At 25.9% G+C, this 16,401-nt stretch overlaps 1 protein-coding gene across 2 annotated transcripts; it reads right to left on the bottom strand.

Annotated features, from left to right (window-relative positions):
* Positions 1-8,123: 8,123 nt before the first annotated feature.
* LOC136084395 (uncharacterized) lies at positions 8,124-14,819 on the bottom strand. 2 transcript variants are annotated; one of them, XM_065804399.1, is made up of 4 exons: positions 14,752-14,778; positions 8,944-9,021; positions 8,688-8,781; positions 8,124-8,612 (listed from the first exon to the last, which is right to left on the bottom strand). In XM_065804399.1, exons 3-4 carry the CDS (start codon positions 8,770-8,772, stop codon positions 8,167-8,169), a joined length of 531 nt encoding a protein of 176 aa, XP_065660471.1. In that variant the 5' UTR covers positions 8,773-8,781; positions 8,944-9,021; positions 14,752-14,778; the 3' UTR covers positions 8,124-8,166. The 2 variants fall into 2 exon arrangements, with proteins under 2 accessions (XP_065660471.1, XP_065660472.1); XM_065804400.1 differs by lacking the exon at positions 8,944-9,021 and having other exon boundaries at positions 14,752-14,819.
* Positions 14,820-16,401: the final 1,582 nt, after the last annotated feature.

Below are 16,401 nucleotides of genomic sequence, written 5' to 3'. Positions count from 1 at the left end.
AATCTCGATAAAGGGCAATTTGTCAAAACTAAGTTTTGGACTCCGTTTTTTATATTCTTACGTAAAGAAAAAAGAAGCCATTCAACTGCTGAGGCCAGTTAAAAAATTTATTAAACTGTTTTTTTAAGGTTCGAAAATTTTGTAATATTTTACGAGCTGATGATGCTGGTGTCCATAACCCAGTGAAAATTTCTCAAAATAAATTATTATTTGTATCAAGATTATTCGTATTGTTCAATGTTTTCTTATTAATATATATATATATATATATATATATATATATATATATATATATATATATATATATATATATATATATATATATATATATATATATGTATATATATATTTATATACATATATATATACATATATATATACATATATATATATATATATATATATATATATATATATATATATATATATATATATATATATATATATATATATATATATATATATTTACACATTCTTTATCTTTTACTAGCACTTTTAGCTTTGATTATAAACAAAAGAATATGTATGTCTGGGATTTAAACTGTGTATAACAATGTTAGATAACAAAACACGGTTTCTTTTTAATAATTATTACTAATAATATTAAAATTGTATTTTGGCATTCTTCTGCAAGCAAAATAAAAAATGAAATTTTAAACCAAAAAAAATTTGAATTAATTTTTATCCATAAATCTAAAACATGCTTAAGATAACTTGTAAATAGCTATTTACAAATGTCAGGTAAAGTGTTATATATAGGTATGAACTTTTTTTTAAATATTAATACTTTTAAATAAAATAAAATAAAAAAAGCACATTTCGCTGGGTGATTAGCCATTTTAGTTTTAAAAAAGCCTTACTATAATAATCTGCCTCGATATTAAATAGAAATTAAAAAGACACGTTATTTTAAAGTTGAAATATTAACGCTAGTTTATCAACTGTAAATCAACGTGGAAGCGACGTGGAGAATTCTGACGTTAAACTTTCAACATCACTAAGACGTTGAAACGACGTCATATTTTCAACGTTACTTTATCAACGGTTAATCAACGTCGAAGCGACGTTAAAAGTTCTGACATTAAAAATTTCAATCTTGCTTAGATGTTGACGCAACATCGTTTGCTTGCTGGGTAGGCCAGACAAAATTAGTTAAAATTTGCTTGACAAAAAGGTTTGTTGAAAATATATTTTTTTAAAAAGTGTATTTGTTGCAGGGTTTTAACTGAAAAGATCTTTGAAGACTGGGGGATAGATTATTTTTCTACATATAAACAAAGCATGAAGTTTTTAAAACGTTGAGTTCAAATATATTTAAAATTTTCGGTTCAATAAAATAAGGTTTACAATGAGAAAAACAATCAGTAAAGCTAATTATGCCAATTTGTTCGTTTTTGACAGCGATAAAGACGATGTTATTTACTTTTTTCTGTGCTTCCCCAGGCAATATAAGCATAGTTTATGTAGCAGTGAATAAATGAGAAATAAAGTTGTTTCAAGTTTTTCTTATTGAGATATGTTCGAGCTTTGTTTAAAACTCCATTATTTTTAGAGACTTTAGTGTATACATAATTAACATGCTAATTCCAAGTAATGTTCTCATCGAGATAAACACCTTATAATAATGGAATGCCTATTTTTATTTCAATTTCATCAATAAAGATTTGAGGCAAGTTTGAAGGTAAAATTTTTTTTCCGAAGCGAATGAACGAGAGTCCATTTAGTTCAGTATTTAATGTATAAAAGTTTAAGTTCTTTATGGTGGCAAAAAGTAACAGTTAAAGCGTGAATGGTCACACACCAAAGTGCGAAAGGTTTGCTAATATCAATCTTAGAGATGAATAAATTAGTGCCATCAGTGAACATGATGCTTATCAGGCTAGTAGCTTAATTTAGATTGTTTATATAGATTAAAAAAGGAGGGGTCCGAGGATTACCCCTTATGAAACTTCACTAGTTATATTTAAACAATTGTTGTGATAGTTGTCATTACCAACAAGAAAGTGTTTTTGGTTTGTTAAGTAACTTCAGAACCATCTTAACACTTCGTTGTTTACTCCATAGTATTTTAGTTTTAGGAGTAGGATGTGATGGTCAACCATCAAATCCTACTCGAAACCTATCTTATCGATAGGTCGATAAAGATACCTAAGGTATATTTTGATTGCTCAAAAGATTTTGAAATTTCATTTACAAATTTGATAACTGCATGCTATGTTGAGCTATCCTTTTTAAAACCAAATGAATTAACATTGAGTAGGTTGTTTTTGTCAAGGTCTTTATATATTCTGTTACACATAAAGCTTTCTAAGATATTTGAGAATGTAGAGAGCACAGAGATGGGGTGGTAATTAATTATTTGGGATTGGTCACGCTCTTTATAAATAGGTGTTTGGCAATTTTTAATTGTTCTGGAAAAATTCCTTGTTTAATTGAGGCTTTTAGTTGCTCAAAGTAATCATCAATCACGTTTCCATTTATTTTTGTCTGGTCCACATGGTTTATTTTTTTAAATAGATTTGAACGCCTTTTCAAATTCTTCATTTGATAAATTAGAGGATAGCTTATCAGAGCATATGCACTTATCCAAGGGTAATAAGAAGTCACTTAATAAAGTTCTGGTGATAGGAATCTTATTTGATAGTTTAGGACCTAATTCAGTTAAAAATTTATTAGATTCATGTGATATAGCATTTGATTCAAATATACTAGTGTCATCAACTTTTATCATTTGTGACAGAAAGCCAAAGCATGATTTTTATTTTCCTGTAATTTCCTTCATTATTTCCCAAATGCGCTTAGTGTTATTTTTGAATTTCTTAAGTAATTCCGAGTAATAATTTTTTTTCAAGATTTTACGAATTTTCTCAAACAAGTATTTATAGTTTTTGTAAATTTTTCGTTTGCAGTTGTTTTTGTTTTCAGAAAATTTATTTATAACTTCTGCTTGATTTTGGAAGACTCTTTAAACCCCTTGGTAATCTAAGGAGAATTTAAATTCTTAGATTTTGTTATTATTTCAACTAAAAGTTAGCGTCATGTACAGAATAGAAAGTTTTGAAGAAAATTTCATATACGTTGTTTGCATTATCGTTTGTGTTAATGTTATTTCAATGGAGTAAAGATAGTGGTCTTTGAATAAATTAAAATTATTCTTATTTATAATACGTTTCGTTAATACAATTTTCTATATTTGTATTAGTTGTTAGGGAAATGGGAGAATGGTCCGTTATACCAGTTTTTAAAATACCTTTTTTTTATACCATTATTAAAAATATCAGTTGAAATATTCGATTATCGTATCGATTAATCGATGTCGATTAAAGTTGCTGAATTTATAGTTACTCTGGTAGGGCGATTGATGAGAGGAATTAATGAAGGGGATTGATGAGGGGATTAATGAGGGGGGTTGATGAGGGGGGTTGATCCTGTTTCCAAAAAAGTCATAAAAGCTTTTTACTTTTATTACTTTTTACTTCATGTTTTTACTTCCCCAAGTAAAATATTTTTTTTCTTTTTACTTCCCCAAGTAAAATATTTTTTTTCTTTTTACTTCCCCAAGTAAAATATTTTTTTTCTTTTTACTTCCCCAAGTAAAATATTTTTTTTCTTTTTACTTCCCCAAGTAAAATATTTTTTTTCTTTTCGACATCGCCTTATTTAATAATATTTTGCAAAAACATGCGAAGGCTTTCACTCACGCCAGCAGGTGGCAACAACAGCAGGTAGCAACAAGAAGTTTTTTGTTTGGTAATTTTCAATTTCAATTATTAAAACTTCTTTAGCGGAACCATTTTTAAATTAAGGGGCCCTTTTGAAAATTAAAAGATCTCTTTTTTTTCTTTTTAAGTACTAGCATGTGAAAATTTTTTTAAAGAAATTGGGCACTAATTTGATATATATATATATATATATATATATATATATATATATATATATATATATATATATATATATATATATATATATATATATATATATATATATATATATTTTATATATATATTAAAGTCTCCCAGAAAAAATTTTTTTTTGCATTTAATATTGTGTTCTATGTCAATCCTCCTTATGTCCTTCCAATAAAATCCTAAACCAATATGATGTGTCTTTCAGCCCTGTCATCAACAACTCCTGATTAACGTACACTGAACACTGTCTTGAAAGATTTGTTGTTGAGATTTTTCTTCAAATTTGACATTCGTTCTTCTTTTCATGAAAGACTGTCATCTTTGGTTATACCAAGATAGAGAAAAAAGAGATAAGACTCTTGAGAAACAAAGTCTGATAGCTTTGAGAGGAGACAGACCTGTATAAAAGGTTCTGGTTGTTTATTGTCCAAGCTGTTCTCTCTGGAAAATCATAAATTAACAATTCCACAAGAATATCCATCTTCTCTTTCTCCTCTAAGTGCTGGTCAGCGGAAGCAAAGATTTTACACTGTGGTGTAAAATACCAAATGTGTCTGAGAATACTAAGATTAAGAGCTTTGTCTTTCCGTACTTCTTGGAGTAAAATAGATTAATCATGATCTTCGATGAAATTTGAATGCTCTAAGATTATTGGATGGAGCCTGAGCTACCATCGAGCATTGATAAACAGTAAAAGATCACTATATAATCTATTGCATCCTGTATCATCTTAATCTCAACAATACTGAGTTGCTTGTTGTAATTCTTGGTCATTTGCATTGCTAACAGATACAATGAATCAGCCATAAATCTTGCTTCGTGATGTGCACCTGGTTGTAGAAATCCGAAGTTCAACCAATCTGCTCCGCGGTAAAAAGCTTCTAGTTGACATAAATATTTGTAATCGCCTCTGTCAAAAATATTTGTTTTAAGAGCTGTTGTGCATAACTGCATTGTTTCATTTGCAAGATTGTAAAAGAAGATTCCAAAAGCAAACTCAGGTTTGTTCTCAAATTTCTCAATGTTGGCCAATGTAATTACAGCTTTTTCAATCTTAGGCCAAAGATCTTGATGTTTTTTGTATAAGGATCTGCTGAGTCCTTTTCATGTAATTCCATCATAACATGATGAACATGTCATTCCATTACATGGTGCCTAAATTTATTATTATTATCATTTTCTGTCATAACTTTCAGAAAAAAAAAGCCTGTAATTCATATATTAAAGCATCATACCTGCACATTAGCCAAAGAATCGGACAAGGTAGAGAATAAACTGCAATATTTCTGATTGCACCATTGTGTTTTCCAGTATTTGAGCGAGTTTTGTCAGCGCAACAAGCCATGATCTGGTCTGTTAAGTTACAATATTCCACAAGAATTTTGATAGCCAGATAGCCAGTACTTGATCTTTCCCTTTGGAGGAGGGTACTTCAAGTATTCCCAGAAGAAAGTTAAGTGAACTGGTCTCTGGGAGGAAACACTAATTGCCAACCTTTCTACTGTTTCCGAAATCTTGACTTCCATCCTGTACTGTTAGGTTCTGCTCTCTTACTATACGTGCTTCTTTCTCCATAATTTCATGGTTTTTTCTGCAACTTAGAAATGTTCAACATGTCAATATTTGCTCCCCTAGCTTGTAATAGGGAAGACAACATTGTTGTTTTAGCTCTCACGCTAACTCGATACCTAAAAAAAACAACAAAACATTGTCATTATTTAAATTATGTAACATTTAAGTTGGTTTAACTTGAAGTTTTATATATATATAATCTTTGTAATACACTTTACTTTTTTATAAATAAACTTGTTTACCTTGTCATAAATGGAATCGACTTATCGAAAACATCATTTAGATTGAGTTGAAGGAAAATTTTAGTTGAATATTTAACTTTTTTTTCTTTGCAGTAGGACATTTTTCTAAAGCTCAGTTCAAAAATTTACTTCAAATTTCAACATCCAGTTCTCATTTCTTATTCAACGGGAAATATTATGATCAATTAGATGGCGTTGCCATGGGTTCTCCTTTAGCGCCAATTTTAGCTAATATTTTTATTGGGTTTCACGAACAAAAATGGGTTAGTAATTGCTCTTCCTCCATACCGATTTTCTATAAACGTTATGTGGATGATATTATCGCTATTTTTAATTCAGAGTTTGAAGCCTAGGAATTTTTTACCCATCTCAATAAACAACATAAAAACTAAAAATTTAGGATGGAAAAAGAACAAGATAATCAAATTGCATTTTTAGATGTTCTTATCAATAAGTCTGTTTCGCTTTCCACATCAGTTTATCACAAAAATACATTTACTGGTCTTTTACAAAAATTTTCCAGTTTTGTTCCCTGTTGTTATAAAATTAGTCTTATACGTTGTTTAATTGATAGGACGTATAAAATCAACAACACATGGCTAGGATTTGATAAGGACATAAAAAATCTATCTAATGTTTTAAAAAATAAACAATATCCACCTAAGATAATTGACACTGAAATTAAATTATTTGTTGATAAAAAGTTAAATCCATCTGTGATAAATAGTACTGATAACCATAATATAAGATATTATAAGCTTCCATTTATAGGATTTTACTCAAATTTTACTAAATATAAAGTTAATAAAATCATTAAAAAATATTGTAAAGATGTTATAATTAATTTAATTTTCACTACCAACAAATTACAAAACAGTTTATGTATAAAAGATCCACTTCCTAAGCTGCTCAAATGTTGTTTACAATGTTGTTTACAAATTTTCTTGTGCTGGATGTAATGCCAGTTATATTGGAGAAACCTCCAGACACTTAACTACACGGATTTATGAGCATCTTACAAGTGACAAACAATCTAATGTTTATAAGCATTTAATTTCATCTGTTAGTTGTAAAAATCCAAGTAAACATAATTGTTTTAAAATTTTGGATACTGCTTCTAACAAAAACAAATTGAAAATTAAAGAAGCACTCTATATTAAATGGGAAAACCCATCTTTAAAAAAACAAACTGTTCATTATAATATAAATTTGTCTATCTGTTAATATTTCTCTGTAATGTCTTCAAGTTTTGATTATATATTTATATCCAGAGTTTTAAATTTGTAATTTTATCTTTTGAAAATGTAGTATGTTAACTACGAAACATGTCAGATTAAAAAATATCGTGTTTTTCTTTAAAATATGTTCACAATTATTGCTATTGCGTTGCTCAAGAAATATATATATATATTTATATATATATATATATATATATATATATATATATATATATATATATATATATATATATATATATATAAATATATAGAACTCTTATATGTTGTCAGAAAGTTTTTTCCATATTTCGTTGAGAAAAAGTAAAAATTAAAATGCAAGACCGGAATTTTTTTTATTATTAATTGATAGACTGCCTGCCCCAACCAAACCCTCAGTCGATGTAGCAGCACTCCCTTGCGGGTCAGGCTAAAAGATAGTAGATGTAGCAGCACTCCGTTGCGAGTCAGGCTATTGGTCAGTCGATATAGCAGCACTCCCTTGCGAGTCAGGCTATTTGTCAGTCGATGTAGCAGCACTCCCTTGCGAGTCAGGCTATAAGATAGTCGATGTAGAAACACTCCGCGCAAAAAAATAAAAATAAAAACATTTTATTAAAAAAAATAAAAACATTATTCATATTGTTAAAAACATTCAGAATGTTTTTAAAAACATTCTGGTCAATTAAATTTCCGTTTTTGTGTTTTTTTTAAAAAACGATTAATTTGAAATTAAATTAATGGTTTTAACTTTCTGACAACACGCATATGTTGGACGAAAGTCAAAAGTAATTAACGTATGTGTTGGCGTAAGAATCATTTTTTTCCTTCCGCTCTTCCCAAATGCAACAGTCTATAGAACTATATATATATATATATATATATATATATATATATATATATATATATATATATATATATATATATATATATATATATATATATATATATATATATATATGTATTTATATATATATATATATATATATATTTTATATATATACATATATATATATATATATATATATATATATATATATATATATATATATATATATATATATATATGTATGTATGTATATATATATATATGTATGTATATATATATATATAAATATATATATATATATTTTTGACTTTCTTTATAAAAGAACTTTTTTTGGACTTTCTTTATAAAAGAGACATAATCCTGCATATCAAGGTAATTTAATTTTTTTCAACTTTTTACAATCATTGAATAATTCCATAAATATTAACGCAAACTCTTCCTGAATTATCGTTTTCACCATAATCAAAAAGATCTTCGCCATTCCAAATTTCAATATATTGTTCTTCTCTCAGATATGGAATTGGATGGTTAAAATTTGGTAAAACCATTTCATTGTCTTTTGCGCTTAAACCAGGAAGTTTGTATGCCTTGTTGTCATAAGTTAGTTGTTGGTTTGAAAATGGGAAAACAATTTTATTTTTGTTATCAGTAATGTAGAGATTGAAAAAACCATCATCGTAGCAACCAAAATTACTGCCTCCAGATGTTAGATAGCATTTTAAAACGCCACTAACATGTACCAACTTAATATCAGTTAACCAACCTCTCGTAACAAGAGGAACATATGCAGAATGATTTCCACTTGCTTCGAAACAAGCATTTTTTCGTAACATGATCCAATTCAAATCTATGGAATCAACGATTTTAAACATGACTTTCTTTGTTTATTTGTACGGAGAAAAAAAAACTTATTTATTCATACCACTGTTCAATATTTCTTTTTTATTTTTTTGTTCTTTTTTTGCAAATAAAACTGATAGTAGGCAAGCCAGTATAACAAGTTTCATTTTATTTGCCTAAATTTAGAAGTTTTAAAAAAAACTAACGATTAGTTAATTAAAATTAATTAAAATAAACCGAAAATTATAATAACTATAAATTACAATAATTATAATGTGTTATATTTGTAAATTGTATTTGTATAAATAAAAGGTTAAAAAGAAACTAAAATAGAAAACCTTTGCAAAGCTTTTCTAAAATTGTGAGCGAAAGTCGATTGTGTTTGAGAGATATAACTTCAATCTACTTGAAGCTACCTTAAAGAATGATTATTATGAATTTACTTGTTTATTTATACTTATTTACGTATCAAAAAAAAATCTTATTAGTATTAATAATGGTCTATTTTAAAATTTAATCAGAACTAAATGTGTATTGAATGTGCATGATGGGAAATGTAGTTAATAAGATTAAGATGTTGTTCGAGAGATTAAGTATCCATAATCCTTCAATCCTCCCAATAAAAGGATTAAAAATTAAAAAAAGAAATGCGTTACCCTTAGGGTGGTTATATGGTAAAAACCTAGCGATTTCCATAAAAAAAATTAATTTTTATTTTATTAGCTAACTTTTTATAAAATTTAACTGGCTTTTCAACCATATATAACATCATATGGTTTTAATAACAAAAAATAGTTAAAAAAAATTAATTTTTTGTTGATGATGAGTTAAGAAATTTACTTCGTTACGCCCATAGCAACCAATCTTTTTATTGATATATTTATTAAAGAAGTAAATTTTAAATAGTTGTTTTTATTTTTGGGTTTGTATAATTACTAAACCAAGCCCGTAGCAACCGGGGAAGCAGCAGGGACATTTGCCCCTCATCTCCAAATAATTTTTAAAATAAATAATTTTGAAGTTAGTTTTTAGAAAAAAATGATTACAAATTAAGATAGAAAAGAAAAAAAAGGATAGAAAAGATCTAATTTATTATCTGTATTTTTGGCGTAAGTTCCTTTGACAAAAGGTTTTGAACTACCACTATTTGACCTATTGTCCCCGCCCCCTCCCCATCCCTTCCACAGTGGCAGATTAAGACTTTTCGGGGTCCAGGGCTATTTTTTTTGGAGTGACTAAAAACAACTAAATAAAAAGAAAAAAAAGGTCCTTAAAAATAATTCGGGATCCCTTAATCCAGCACTACCTCCCGTACTCCCAATATAATTTTTGTTCCTTTGGACCTGTAAACGACTTAAAAACCAAAGTTGTAAATCTGATAATGAAGTTAGTTGAAATGAGTGTATGAAATTTTTAATTAATATATTGTTTTCAAACTTCGAAGCTTGATTTCTCAATTGTAATTTTTTGTCTGACTGCGAACAGCAAATCATTCATATCTTTTTAACCAAATATGGAACTAACTTCAAATTTTCAAGGTTGTTTCTTTATAGATAGAACTGCATTACCTTACTATAATTAACCTTAAACTTGTTATTATTTGAATATGGTTATATTTTACCAAAGGTTTTTGCATCGAGATATCCTTTAAAATTAAAAGAGATGCCATTTTAAAGATAATTATTATTTTAAGTTTTGCTAGTAAGGTTTTCTTTATTACTTTATAATCCATCAGTGTGGTAAGTTTTAGCTTGTATCGCATTGATTGCAATTGATTACTATCAATGTAGTGTAATAAAAACACTCGCTGTTTTTATCTTTGAATTAAATTTTAATTTAATTCAAAGATAAAAACAGCGAGAAATAAAGCAGATAATGTAGTTGATACAATAATGTTATGATAAATTAAATGTTTGATTAAGACGCCAAATAAAGTTAACTAAATCCCGCCTGGATGAACGTTCAAAGAAAATTTAAAAATTGTCTTTTTTGACTTTATTGACAACAAAAATGATTATTATTCCTCCTTTTATATATATATATATATATATATATATATATATATATATATATATATATATATATATATATATATATATATATATATATATATATATATATATATATATATATGTACAACCTACTATGCCAACCTGGCACTCAAAACAACTATGAAGATTCATTCAAAAAAATCACTTAACCTGGCACTCAAAACAACTATGTGCTAATTTTGAGAATAATTTCAATTGTTATTTTTAATTAAATGCATAAAAAATATAACTTTTTCTGTTTAGTATTAATTAATATATATATAACATTTTCAAAACCAGCTTTTTGAAACTATCAACTATGTAAATAGTTTAGATAAAAAAAGTTTAATTTATATTAAGAAATGTATGTGAAATAATATGAAGATTACTTAATGAAGAATAATTAAGAAATAATATGTGAAATTTTTTTCATCGAAAACGTTGAGTCTTAGAGGTACGTGCATATCTTGTATGTGCATATCTTGCTTGTTCTCTCTATTAAGTCAGTCGATGTATGTAGGGTAGAGCCAGTTAGTTGAGCATAGGGACAAGTTACGAACTTAAAATTTCTTGAAAACTACGCATTGAATGACTATAAATCTAATGGATGAAAGTTAGGAAATTAGAATACTAACTCAATGCATGACTAAAGATTGTTAGACGGCAGTCAAGTAAAACGCTCGGGCCCTTTTTCTATAATGATCCAAAAAATAATTATTGCTATTTTTATCTCAGGTTTTCTTAACTTTTTTTTTTTTTATTTGTCACTGTTTATCTGTATTAATATTTCATCAATATATTGGGCTTTTGATTATAATTAGCCGTTTTTTCCTTAGTATATATATATATATATATATATATATATATATATATATATATATATATATATATATATATATATATATATATATATATATATATTTAAAATGGTCATTTTTAAATCGGCTACAAAGTTCAAAGAAATTATAGTATAAAAATAATAATATTTCTATTTTTTATGACACTTTCTTACTATTTAGTTTTTTCTCTTCTTTTACTTACATCATTAGTGTTTATAAATTAAAAAATTCTTAAACTATGGACATGTTTACTGTTACCCAGTGGGCACAGTACGTTTTTAAAACGTTCTTTGGACGTTTTATTAGGTTTAAACCTTATAAAAACGTCTAAAAAACGTTTTAAAAACGTACCGTGCCAACTGGGTAAGATCCAAGTTTCACATCATACATATTCATTTATTCGTTGATTGCTCAACTTGCCCTATAAGTTGCTCATCTTATCCCGTTGGGGCAGGTTGAGCAGCTTTGTAAACTGTAATCATTATTTTCTGAAGCTTATCAAAAAATATACTTTTTTGAACCAATTTTTAGTTGGTTAAGCTATCTTTCAAAAGTTGTGAAAATTACAATTTCACAAATACAGGAACTTTTAGAGTTTCATGAAAACACATTGTTGTAACTTTTTAACGATAAGCTTGATGAAATAAAAAACAAGCTATTTAGTGTACCATGCTAATGAAAAACTCAAATTAAAAAAATAAAATCAATGAACCAAAGTAACCTGTTGACTTGATAATTACGAAATATACAAAAAGCTATTAACTTATTTAATATAATAAATTAACTGAATCTAAAAAGTTAACAGTAACATAAATTTTAAATAGATAGAGAAAGAATAACGAAGATAAGAAAAAAGTTATTTACATAGGTTAAAAATGTTAAAAAATGTATGTTAAAAATGTTAAAAATGTATGTTAAAAATGTTAAAAATGTTAAATGTTAAAAAAATATGAAATGTAATGTATGAAATAAAAAAACTATGTTAAAAAACTGTGAAAAAATGAACAAGTAAATATGAAAATATAGGTTATACTTAACTGATTACGAGAAATTTTTTTAATAATTACGAATAAAAATTAAGCCTAATAAATCGGGTGGTTTAAAAATAAACTGTTTTGAATACCGCGCCAAGTCCAATTTAAACAAATTTTATCATTATTTGTTAAAAAATGGGGCGTTTTTCCTTGACAAATAAGCAAACTATTATTTACAAAAATACGATTTCGCTAGTTAATAGTACCTCAAGAAGCGATATTTTTAACGCAAATTTAAAAGAGGGTATTATTAAAAGTGACATCTCTGATTTTTTCTCTTTTTTTTTGCAGTATGTATAATTTGTCCGTAACAAAAAGGATTTTCTGATTTATTAGAGATTTGTTATTTAGTCTCTGATTCGTACTAACTTGATTAAACTTACAAAGGATATTTTTGTTGGCAGAGACACTTTAAAAACTGGTGTCTCATCTACAGTCATCACTTGTAATGAGGGATTAAGCGTATTGTTAAATGTATTTGACATTTTAAATATGTCAAATATGTTGAACAAAAATTTTTTTTGCATCTACATTCTTAAATAAAGTTTATCTTCCAATTTACTACTGGAAGATGAATTTTATTTAAAGCCAGAAAAGATTTGAAACAGCCTATTTTGTAAAAAAAAATGTTTTTATTTAGTTTGTCATTATTTAGCTCAAGTTCAAAATTATTTAGCTTATGTTCGACATTTGAGGAGTCAAACAATTTTTTAAACAACAATTTTTAAATAAATATATTTTATGTTTAATTCAGTAAATCTAAACTACTTATTAAATAATATACAAAAAAAAATCCAATGTAAAACATTGTTGTGTTATTTATCGGAGTGTAGATGCTCTATTTATGGTCCCTATTTATATAGTTTTATAATACCTTTTATAATTTATTTAAATAATTAGTGTATTGATAAAAAATTTGATGGTTAAGCTTTCAAGGTATACTTTATTTGCTGTCTTCTATTTATATAGTTTTGTAATATTTTTTTCCGAAAACTTCCAAAAAATAAAAAAACAAATTTTTTATCGATAAACTCACTATTTAATTGAATCATAAAAAATCCTTTTCCGTTACACTATGTCTAAAAACTAAATATGCCAAGATATAAAATACCAACTTAGAAAACAGGTTTCCAAAGATGGAATAGCAGGCTATTTTTATAGAAGTTATTTTTAACAAAATAATTTTTTTTCGCATGCTTTTGATTTTGAAATTATATAGACTCAAAGACCATAGTCTGTTTTTTTAAAATTGAAATTGCAAAGACTTGGCAAGGAAAACAGAAGACATTCTTAACTACTATACTATTAATTTGTTGTCTTTTTTTTTTTCCTTACTACTTCAACTAGCACAGAATACCAGGTGTTGAAATAAAATATATAACGGACTTAAATGTATATTGGACTCTTAATTTTAGTGAAATTCATTTTACTTCTTTAAAAAGGTTTTATTTAAAAAGTAAAATTTCACAACTTTTTAGTTAGTTTGGAACCAGTCAGTAGCTCTGGGAGCCAACAATTAATGACCATTACTGGTTAAAAACATATTTTAAATCAAAAGATGATCTCAAGTAATTCTGGGATAACAACATCAGGAGTATCGGAATGCATTTAGAAGGAACAAACAGACTTTAATTTTTAAATGCAAAGATTATTTAGCTTTTATATAGAGATTGAAGTCACTTTTAAAAATATCTTTGAACGTTTGTACATGCATAATTAATCATAACTTTATCTGGCGTCTTAAACATCAGTTTACTTAATCTAATAAATTTAATCAAAGCTTATATAAATTAGAAGATTAAAGTTAAACATAGATATTATTTTTTGCTCAACTTAATTTCTCACACAAACACAAAGGCTGCTTAGCTGATCAACATCATTGGGAACTTTTACTTTTAATTTTAAGTGTCTTATTTCAAAGTAGATGTTTTTTAACTGCTATTGTTGTTTGTTTATGGTTGTTAATTGTTTATTTTTAAACTTAATTAGAATAAGTGCAATACGCACAAATAAGGAAAAATATGTTGTACGTGCGTCTAAATAATGCCAATTTATTATAACTATATTGACATTAAGAATAATATAGATTAATATTAAAAAAAATATTATTAGTTTTACTATAATAGTTTTTACAGCCATTATATATATGAATATAATAAACCTTTAATTAATTTAGCTTTCATCAAAACCACTTTAATAATTTTAGTTACTTTATAAAAAATAAAAATCGTTTTTAAACTTACTACCACTCTCCTTATTGTTGTCAACAGAAAAACAAACAAACAATTGATAGTAAATCTTCACTTTAGTAGATAATTAAGAAGATTAAATAGATCTTTGATCTATTTAATCTACTCTAACAGTCTACTACCTTGTTAATAAACTTTAATTATTTTCTGCAACTCAGTGTAATTACAACATAGGTATATTTTTTAAGTAATTAAAAAAAATTTAAGATTATAATATATAAGATTTTAAAAACCTGAAATTTTAAACGAATGTAATAAAATTAGCTCATTATAACAGCAATAAAAAAAAAGAAACTTGCAAGTATTCTGATTCTTATAACTTTAAAATATGAGAAGTTTGAGAAAAAAAGAGAGATTTTATTCTAATAGATTTTTTATTAAATATCTTATAAATAAAAAAATTATAATAAATGGAATAAATAAATAAAAAGTGTTCTTATAAATAGTAATATATTAGTTTTACAAGTTTTGTAGAATATTTACTTTTATTTTTTTAACTTGTATATTTTTTGTATATATATTACCTTGTATGTATATCTTTATATAAATATTTATTGTATATATTTTGTATATATTTTTATATATACTAATATTTTAGTTAAGAAAGTTTTTTCAAAATATTATTTAAATTAAATAATAATATAGCTTTAACATGGATTTATTTTGCATAGTATATTTAATTTTATTTAAATTAATGACAGTTCTTTCCAACCTATATATATATATATATATATATATATGTATATATATATATATATGTATATATATATATATATATATATATATATATATATATATATATATATATATATATATATATATATATATACATACTTCTATTTTTAATTTATTTTCTTATTATTCTTATATTTTCAATTTATTGTTTCTAATTTTTGAATTATATTTATTCTTACTTTCAGAATTTATTAGAAGGAATGAAATTTGTTATCATTACATGGTTGCTTTGCTTTTTGAAGGTTGTTGGTTCCTTAGATTCAGACTGGGTTTTGTTACGAAAAAATGCATGTTTTGAAGCAAGAGATGATCACCCTGCATTTGTTCCTCTTTATAATCTGAATCGGTTAACTAAAATTAAGCTAGTACACGTTAATGGAGTTTTGAAATGTTTTTCAACATCTGCAGGCTGTAAATTTGGTTGCTACAGCAATACAAGTTTTTTAAATACCTACATTACTGACAGCAATAGAAAAGTAATCTTTCCATGTCCAAAACAACAGCTTTATTATTTCAACAAAGCATATATATTTCCTGGATTAAGTGCAAACGACAGTGAAATAATTTTCACAAACCTCAAATATTCAATACCTTCCCCGATAGAAAACAAGTATGTTGAAGTTTGGAATGGAGAAGATCTTTATGACTATGGTGAAGTTGATAACTCGGGAAAAGTTTGCATTAACATATATGGGTCATTTGAATGATTGTTCTTAGTTAATTTTTTTTTAAATAAAAATAAAAATATTGAAAAATAAGCAAACTTTTTTTAATTGTTTAATCATTATTTATATTTTTATATAAATATTTCTTATTATATTTTTTCAGTTATAACATTTAGCTTTTATTATCTTATACTATTCAATTTTATAAACTAATCAATTAAGCTATTTTTATAAACTAATCAAT

This window comes from Hydra vulgaris, chromosome 08 (genome assembly GCF_038396675.1).
Source record: "Hydra vulgaris chromosome 08, alternate assembly HydraT2T_AEP".
NCBI lineage: Eukaryota > Metazoa > Cnidaria > Hydrozoa > Anthoathecata > Hydridae > Hydra > Hydra vulgaris.
This window is presented reverse-complemented; position numbering and strand designations above follow the sequence as displayed.

Excerpts from the sequence above, each read along its gene's own strand:
- LOC136084395 (XM_065804400.1), bottom strand. The coding sequence starts at position 8,772 with ATGAAACTTGTTATACTGGCTTGCCTACTATCAGTTTTATTTGCAAAA. Across the intron at positions 8,613-8,687 it reads AAAAGAAATATTGAACAGTG|ATTTGAATTGGATCATGTTA; the intron begins GTATGAATAAAT and ends TTGATTCCATAG.